Source organism: Sinocyclocheilus rhinocerous, unplaced genomic scaffold (assembly GCF_001515625.1).
Source record: "Sinocyclocheilus rhinocerous isolate Xijiao unplaced genomic scaffold, SAMN03320098_v1.1 scaffold498, whole genome shotgun sequence".
In the NCBI taxonomy this organism is placed as follows: Eukaryota; Metazoa; Chordata; class Actinopteri; order Cypriniformes; family Cyprinidae; genus Sinocyclocheilus; species Sinocyclocheilus rhinocerous.
The window spans coordinates 873,509-883,012 of NW_015633594.1; the positions used below are offsets into that span (position 1 = coordinate 873,509).

General features: G+C 39.3%; 1 protein-coding gene across 1 annotated transcript in view; it reads right to left on the minus strand.

Annotated features, from left to right (window-relative positions):
- LOC107744701 (juxtaposed with another zinc finger protein 1-like) overlaps positions 1-9,504 on the minus strand; it is a 33,673-nt gene that overhangs the window by 10,808 nt on the left and 13,361 nt on the right. Inside the window, exon 2 of the mRNA XM_016558520.1 lies at positions 992-1,064. Within this exon, the coding sequence (XP_016414006.1) occupies positions 992-1,064 (73 nt within the window). The remainder of the gene's footprint in view (positions 1-991; positions 1,065-9,504) is intronic.

Below are 9,504 nucleotides of genomic sequence, written 5' to 3' on the forward strand. Positions count from 1 at the left end.
AGACAGACTGGATGATGGTGAGATCAGATCTCTGTGTGCAGCTGGCTGTTGTCAGACTCCTTGTGCAAACAAAAATCTCACTGGATTATTACAATTAATGGCTAAAGAAATGTAAACTGATATTTCCTCCTGACACACTACAGCAAAAGATAACTGGCTTAATCTACTAATAGCCTAAGACTTTTGCACAGTACTGTATATTTTTATAATATTTTAAAGGAATATTTCACCAAAAAATTACTATTCTCAAACTCAAATTGTTCTAAGTCTGTATGAGTTTCTTTCTTCTTCTGAACACAAAAAAATGATATTTTGAAGAATATGGGTAACCAAAGAGCTGCTGGTCCCCATTGACTTCCATAGTATCGAGAAAAAAAAAATTGTATGGATGTCAACAGGGACTAGAAACTGTTTGGTTGGTCACTTTCTTCAAAATATAATCTTTTGTGCTCAGCAGAAGAAAGAAACTGTTTGGAACAACTTGAGGGTGAGTAAATGATGACAGTATTTTCATTTTTAGTGATCTATCTCTTTAATGTTTACCATGCCATAAAGTTGTGTTTTATCTTTATGTCTGCATTTTATACATGGTTGTGGTGAACCATAAGCAAATTATATTGTGGATAATAAAGTAAACAAAACTAAACAAACTGAAATAAAATTTGACATCTGCCAAAAAGGACACCTGCTTCGCCGCTTAAGAGTAAACAGGAGTGTAAAATTCCTATTATCAAATATTTTTTTGTGGAAAATGAAAATATTTTTATTAAATAAATAAATAAACATACATACATACATACATTCTCACACACACACACACACACACACACATACATATATATTAATTAAATTTTATGGTATTGTGTACATTGATCACCCAGATCTCTCTCTCTCTACATGCAATCAATAAAAATATTTGTACATAATAGCATTAAATTCAAAATCTTAATTTATTATACCATAAAATCTGAAAATCTAAAGGCTCATGTACCTGTTAATGTAGCTGAGGGCGACATAAGTGGGCTGCTGCAGTTCCTGTTTCTCCAACACACGAGGATCTGTATCTAAACAAAACAGAGAGATGAATAATTCACTAGACTGACAAAGACGCCACAAAAGAACAACCAAGAGCACTTTGAGGCTTTAAGGGTTTCTGTAGTGTAACAATATATTCCAAACAACATTCACAAAAAGCATATATAAAACTCTTCGGGTGACAGCAGCGCTGTTTAAATCTGTGTCACCCCAGAGAGTCATCCTGTGGCATCAGAATCAGTGAGTTTGTGGAAGCTTATGTGTCATTGCCAGAGTGAAGCTATTACTCACTTTATTGTTTAAGTCATCAACTTTCAAACTCAATACTAGATTCTGCCACACAACATGTCCACAATCACTTGCAGATGGCAATTAACTCAATTAATCAAGTTTTTTTCATTAAACTCTACTTAGTGGCAGAATAAATCAGCACTTCTGCATGGGAGAGAGACCGGACCGGTCGATGGAGAGCGTATTCAATGGCTGTTTGGTAAAACTTAAGGCAGCCATTTGGTTAGTCACACCACACCACACACTCTATGAGCTCTCTGCCATTCCTCCCAGATGTGCTCATTTTCTGCACTCCACTCAGGGCCACCCAGATCACCCGCCAACTGGATCCAAATGCCCGCACGCCAAGGCAAAGATGGTTTTATATCTGGTTTTTAGTTGTGCATATTAAAGAGTCGACTTCAGAAATAAAGATATCTGTTTTGGGGCTGTTCTGTCAAAACGGCTTCCGATTCTATGCGGTCAATGCTGTGGACTACGCTGCCACCTTGTGGCGAATGTGTATATATTTCAACCATGATTTCAACATTATTTCACTAAATTATAGACATTAAACATCCCAGTTTAAGTTAGCTCGCTCACTTACTGTTATTTTGAGATCCCTTCGAACACAAACCGGCTAAAATGTCTCTAAACTGCATCTCATTGCCTGCAAGCGCAAAAATCCGCTTAACGTCCCAGCAACTGTAACGTCCCTTCTGTGGTCGGCGGTGCCCGCATACCAGCGGCTCTGCCAGGGTAATGGTTTTCAGATGCCTGTCTCTCCGGGCATTCTCCAACACCATTAACACAAGCACTGCCAAAACACAGTTTCATCTAATGAGCCTCCCCTGCGCACCCCCCTGAGATGCATCTCAATGCCTCTTTTTATGCCTCTGCTGTGAGTAAACACATTTCTTTCCGCCCCATTTAACCCGAAACATATTTGTCTCAGCTCTTCGAAACCACGCGGCACCCCGGCGTGTCTGAACTGCGATTTCGGCCAGCGTGGCATCACACACAAGCTCTCCATGGCTCGGCCACCTCGTAATTACAGAGGCACGCAGATGCTGCCACCTGGTTGTTACCGTGGCGACGCCCAACACACTCTCAAGGCAATTCGGTAACTATTTTACGTTTTGCCGAATTGGTGGGTAAAAATTCACAACAAAACTAATTTTTGCCCGTCCGATTTTCGTATGCGATTTGTCTGTTCAGAATGAACATGCAGTTTCAGTCTCTGACAGTAGGTGGCATATGCTATTTGCGCATCAAGATGCTGATATACCCTTTTAATATGCATAACTTTCCATTTCTGACACCTACAGTCAAACTGCATTTACATTTAATCTTTGAATTTGATATTCACTGTTGCTTAGAAAAATAGTCTGTGAGCACCTCTAAGTCTGCGCTACTGTTAAAAAACAACTTGCAAAAAAAAATCTGTTGCATTGACAGCATGCAAATGTTTGTGTTGGTCTGAAAAGATGCATTAAGGGGCGGTCACACTGCACTTTTCTTTCTGTTGACTTCCATTTCGCATGCGAGAAGAGGGAGAGCGGAAACGCAAGCTCATGCGAAGTTTTGCGCTGCTTCCGAAATCGAATGCTTCCCTACTATATAAGAAAATCAGTACGCTAAAGGAGTAGTATGTCCGAATTCACAGAATTCGAAAATCAGTAGGCGAAAAGTACCCGGATAATATACTATTTCTGCCCAGATTTGAAGTGCACAGTCGATGGACACTTTACTATCCCATTGGTAAATTATCCCAAGTTAAAAACAAAATTTATTAAAATGTAGTACCTACTAGGGCTGTGCAATTAATCGCATGCAATTGTCAAGCGCATCTCGTCAGTAAAGCCGGTTCCGTGATTAGTAGTAAATCTCCATCACCTGCTTTCAGATGGAGCGGCATTTACTACACAGAGCCGTAGTTCACTGACAATTAGGCAATATCGCGTTCATAATCGCAGATGAATCGTATTCGATTATGAATGCGATATTGCCTAGCTTGTCAGTGAACTACCCAGCGTGGCATCACACACAAGCTCTCCATGGCTCGGCCACCTCGTAATTACAGAGGCACGCAGATGCTGCCACCTGGTTGTTACCGTGGCGACGCCCAACACACTCTCAAGGCAATTCGGTAACTATTTTACGTTTTGCCGAATTGGTGGGTAAAAATTCACAACAAAACTAATTTTTGCCCGTCCGATTTTCGTATGCGATTTGTCTGTTCAGAATGAACATGCAGTTTCAGTCTCTGACAGTAGGTGGCATATGCTATTTGCGCATCAAGATGCTGATATACCCTTTTAATATGCATAACTTTCCATTTCTGACACCTACAGTCAAACTGCATTTACATTTAATCTTTGAATTTGATATTCACTGTTGCTTAGAAAAATAGTCTGTGAGCACCTCTAAGTCTGCGCTACTGTTAAAAAACAACTTGCAAAAAAAAATCTGTTGCATTGACAGCATGCAAATGTTTGTGTTGGTCTGAAAAGATGCATTAAGGGGCGGTCACACTGCACTTTTCTTTCTGTTGACTTCCATTTCGCATGCGAGAAGAGGGAGAGCGGAAACGCAAGCTCATGCGAAGTTTTGCGCTGCTTCCGAAATCGAATGCTTCCCTACTATATAAGAAAATCAGTACGCTAAAGGAGTAGTATGTCCGAATTCACAGAATTCGAAAATCAGTAGGCGAAAAGTACCCGGATAATATACTATTTCTGCCCAGATTTGAAGTGCACAGTCGATGGACACTTTACTATCCCATTGGTAAATTATCCCAAGTTAAAAACAAAATTTATTAAAATGTAGTACCTACTAGGGCTGTGCAATTAATCGCATGCAATTGTCAAGCGCATCTCGTCAGTAAAGCCGGTTCCGTGATTAGTAGTAAATCTCCATCACCTGCTTTCAGATGGAGCGGCATTTACTACACAGAGCCGTAGTTCACTGACAATTAGGCAATATCGCGTTCATAATCGCAGATGAATCGTATTCGATTATGAATGCGATATTGCCTAGCTTGTCAGTGAACTCCATGTGATTAATTGCACAGCCCTAGTACCTACTCAGACAGTATGCAACAGTACGCATATGGCCCGCTGACAGGTTTAGGGGTGGACTGTCATGCTTACGGTTTTGTTTTTGTTCTGTTTTTTTTTAAATCACATGTTGTTACAATACTGTCGGTCATATTGTACGAATTTATACAAAATCACCACCTTGTAAAAATTATGTTCTCTCATGAGATTGGGTGACGGCGTTGGGATAACGTAACTATTTTCTGAGGTGGTAAACTCGCAATTTCGTACAAATTTGTTTGATGTGAATCATGTGAAAGCATTCGATTTTTAGAAAAAGTAACCATGAAGGTTTACCCCTAAACATGCCCATCATAGGGCATAAGCAGATCATACAAAAATATACGAATGAGACTGTATGATTTAGACTACACAGATGCTTCACCAACAACGGCATTATATGGGCCGGTATGGGGTTGGTTTCAGTTGCCATCTGAACAACAGGCTTCTTGAAGGGCAGGTAGGATGTAGGTGTGTCGTTCCGCGTCGGTTCATTGTTTAAAGCTTTCAGCTCTGCCTGCACCTCAGCTAAAGTGTTTCATTAGCACTGATTTAACTACTGCGAGAAAGACCCCACACCTTTCTGCCAAACACACACACACACACCATGCTGTACCTGTGCCAAGAAAAAGGTGTTTTGTATGTGTGCATAGCTGCATATAGTCACACACACATGGATCAATCCGAACACACTCCGTAAATCACACACAGGATTGCCCAGGTTCCTTAGGGCCTGAAGTCACTAACGGGCCCCAGAGCTGCTGCCTACCAGGACCCCATTACAGGGAGAGGTGGTCCACAAGTACACAAACAGGTGGTCTACCATGGTGGTCTCTCTCTCACAGACATAGGCACATTATTTCACTACTGCTCAAGACCCAGGAAGACTGACAGAGTTTGAAGAGATCAAAGGAAGGGTAAACAGAGTAAGAGAATATCTTAATAACAGATAGACATAGGTGAATGGTTAGATCAATTAGGTTAATGATCTGTATTAATTAATTTCAAAATCAGCTGACATCTTTATCCACATTTTTAACATTTTCAGTGAATTAAAGGGATAGTTCACCCAAAAATGAAAATTCAACCATAATTTAATCATCCTCATATTGTTCCAAATTTACTGTATGACTTAGGCTACTTTCTTCTGTTGCACATAAAAGAAGATATTTTGGTTACCATTGACTTCCATTGTATTAATCAACATATCGTTTCACTGAAGAAAGTCAAACAAATTTGGCAATATGTTGTATTACATATCTGCATTATATATCAGTATTATATTACGGCCATTGGTCACCTTGCTCTCTAGATTCAGGTACTGGCCATTAAAATCAGTCAATTATTAAAAAATAATATAGATTACCAGCAAAATATGAATTTTGAATATGACAAGTAATGTGATTTATTGATGCACAGATACTAAAATTCTGCCCGATAACAATGAACTAATAATCATTTTCATGTTATGGCTGATAACCGAAATAGACTATTAAAATTAAAATGATCAACTATTTTGTTTAAATCATCAAAAAATAAAAAAATTACACTTTATAATTTTCAGTAGTAAAATGGGTTTTAATTTTGAGATTTACTAGATCACATTTAACGGTTTCATTAAATTGGTGATTTTAAAGACGAACTTTAAGTGAATGTTAGATGACAGCAAAGGTCATTTAAATGTAAAAATAAAAAGCGTGCAACATTAAATTTCCAATATTGGCCAATAAAAGTAAAAATCCCCAATATCAGTGGATAACTAAGGTACCAATATATCATGCATCCACAGCGTGATTTAGTGTATCAAACTGAAAACACATTTCAGATCCACACTCCTGGCACTTTTTGCAGAAACTCTGTGAATGTGTGTTTGTGTAGTCTTGCACTGGCTGCATATTTCGGGCCAGCTGGAGATCTAGTCATTAGTAGATTCTCCACAGATGCACTGTTTTTTCCCCACCCCTTTTTACCAGACACATTAGGAGTAAAAAAAAAAAACTCCAGCTACTTTTATTCCTCAAAGCATTATGGAAAACCATGTTGGCAAAATTGTGATATATTTACACCAGGCAGAGTGGTTGCATTCTATGTGACTAAAAGAGGATAAATCACGGTGGATTACATCAGCAAAAACACTCCAAGATCCAAACCGCACTAGTAGCTGCTGCTGTATAACCTCTTGTCATTCAGAACATACAACATTTAGCTGCTCCTTTGAGCATGGGTGGTCTTGTACAAGTGAACATCACAACACGCACATCCAAAACAAACAGACACAAACGTTCTAAATCAGCGGCAGCCCCCTGCCACGGTTAATCCAGGTAATATCAGCTCTTCCTGTCATTAGCTGGCCTGCGCTGGGTTTGGATGGAAGGCTGGAAAGGAACAGGGGGTGTTGGTTTGAGGTAATTAGGTCCACCAGGTGCAGCTCTGGGGGCACCAGTCACTGCTCAAATTTATTATTTCCGTTGAGAATTTTTTTTCCTGGCCATTCCAGGAGCCCTCAGTGTGGTGAAGCTCAGAGATTCATTATTCAGAGGCCTGCAGATCACCCCTGTAGAGCTGACATCTTGAAAGCAGAAGACCTCTGGAGGGTTATTATAATTAACTAAAAGCATTAAAAAAAAAAATTGTTACTTGAAATAAAATAAACGTTAACGGAAAGTAAAATATGAAACATTACTTTATTTTTATATGTTTAATAAAGTACTAAAATAACAAACTAATTAAATATGAATAAAAACTAGTAGACAATTAAAAATAAAAAAACAAAACAACAAATTGACTAAATACTTGAAATAAAATTGAAATAAAATCCAAAATATAAAAATAAAAACTGGACCTCTGTCCAATATGGTGGAGCTAAGTGTATGTAAAGTGTACGTAAAAAAAAAAAAAAAGAATGGGTGTAAACTGTATTTTTTATGATAGTCTCCAAACACCAGGAGGATTTAAGCTAGCTAAACACTGTAGTCGCAACTAGAATAATTCTGTGCGCTGTAACCCATTCAACTCCCTAAATCATCTCAACGTCATATTAACACTTTTAATGTGAAACCCTTGGAGGCCACGGCCTGCCAGTTTTAAATTCACGATTTTAAGAGCTGGAAGTCGAAAAAGAATCGCATAAATTGTCACATCCAGCAAGAGTCTCGGAGGGATCTTTATAAGGACACGTTGCTTACAGAACCCACACGGCACAAGTACGAACAGTAAAAGGTTCAGACACACCCTCTTTCCTTGCATTTACACTGTTGCCATCGTAATACATAACAATCAAACCCTAGAGAGCATTTTAACCACAAACTAGAATTTGCTTGAAGACGGAGGAAAATTCAAAGGTGATAAAATATTACAACCTTAAAACTTCACAAGCTCATTTGCTGTAAGCAATGAGGCCTATCGGCAACATTTCTCCACCCAACCTCACAAATCTCCACTCAGTTCTTCTGGTAGCATGCCATCGCCCCCTACTGGTCACAAGAACACCAATCAGTGAACCCACCTCACCCTAGAATGTGAGCTTTGTTTAGCCGGGTGTTAATTAAAGCAGAGAATGTCTTTAGCAGCAGGTCCCCAGATGAAGAGGAAGAGAGGCCAAAATCCTCCATCCCACTTTGTAATTAGGCTTGCTCCAGGCCTATGTGGGGCCATGCCAGATTTCACACCTCGCCAAGAGCAGGGCTGTGGGTGAGGGAGGGGTTCCATGGGACACTAATTGCCTCATTACTGCACAATAAGTCACTTTAGCCACACTCTCCTTCAGCTAACACCCCGGACACATGCGAGACGTGCGATCAGAGAGCAGAAGAGGTATTAAAACAAGCTCAGCTCAGGTCAGATGCCTGGAATTGATCAACCTCCATCTCATCCGATCAGAGAATGGGGCACCACGGTGTGTTGACACATTTAGTTTAGATGTAAACATGTTGGTCCTGAGGGCAATTAAACCTGCTACATAAATTCTACGGTGAAAATAAGCTAAACAAAGGCAGGCAAGCTAAGGCTATCAGTTTTCAGAATGACAGTTTTAAGAGTGCTGAGTGGAACAGCAATGTTTTTCTAGGACATTTTATTTTGTTAGAGTGGGGCTCTTGTGTGTTGCCATTGTGGTAACTCAGCCTCCATTTTGCTTAGTAAAACGATCCTCTGGTCAAACATTCAGTCACAGCAATACTACAGCAAACACACACAAAATGCAAATCAGCCACAGTGGAATTTAAAGGGCCATGCAGTAATTTTTTGCTAATTAAAAGTTTTACACTTTACACAAGGAATGAACACTTCTTCGAAATATCCGTAAAATGTTGTCCACTCACATTAAGGATATATTAGTTTTCTATAAAATCAGTTTTTTCTACATGAGACAAAAGAAATGTATCTTGCTTATTAATATTCAGTTGCCTAAATGTACTTAAAGTTCATTCTTGCTGAAATGCAGTGCATTTACAGTACGTTAAAGGTGCTGGGTGTAATTTTTTTTGACTGTACTAAATCATAAAAATACCATATGTTTGCAGATATTCAGGAAACATGTTAAGTTCACACTTGATTCTCTGAAAAACAATGCTACAGCCAGTTTTTTACTGCGAAATGTGTGTTCCGTGTCAGGATGTCTGTTTTTGTTTTGGTCAGTGTGATTCCACCCACTGCCAGTTTACCCAATAGTATTTTGGCAAGCTGGGTTGCCAGTTGGCAGAAAACGGTGTATTGCAGCCATAGAAGGCAGCAAACAAACTGGGTCAGAGATTGCATATTCTACCCAGGGCCGGATTTACCTCTTTTCGTGACATAGGCAAAACAAATTTTTTCCTATTAATATAATAGGTCTAATATTACCACCCAAGCAAACAAAAATATTTCTTAATCAGTGGAAACCGTTACAGTGTTTTCTATCGCAATAAGCGCTTGCGTTCAGTCAATAAAAATCGAATGAAGCTCTTAATTTGTTTGAGAGCTGAGAAAGACCATTCCATTAATAGGTGCGGCGACGTGGCCACATAACCACTTCGGGAGTGCATTATTTCTCTAAAAATTAATGGCCTGGAGTCACAACCCCACATCAAGCCATTGTTCAGATAATTTGTTTCAAGACATTTGA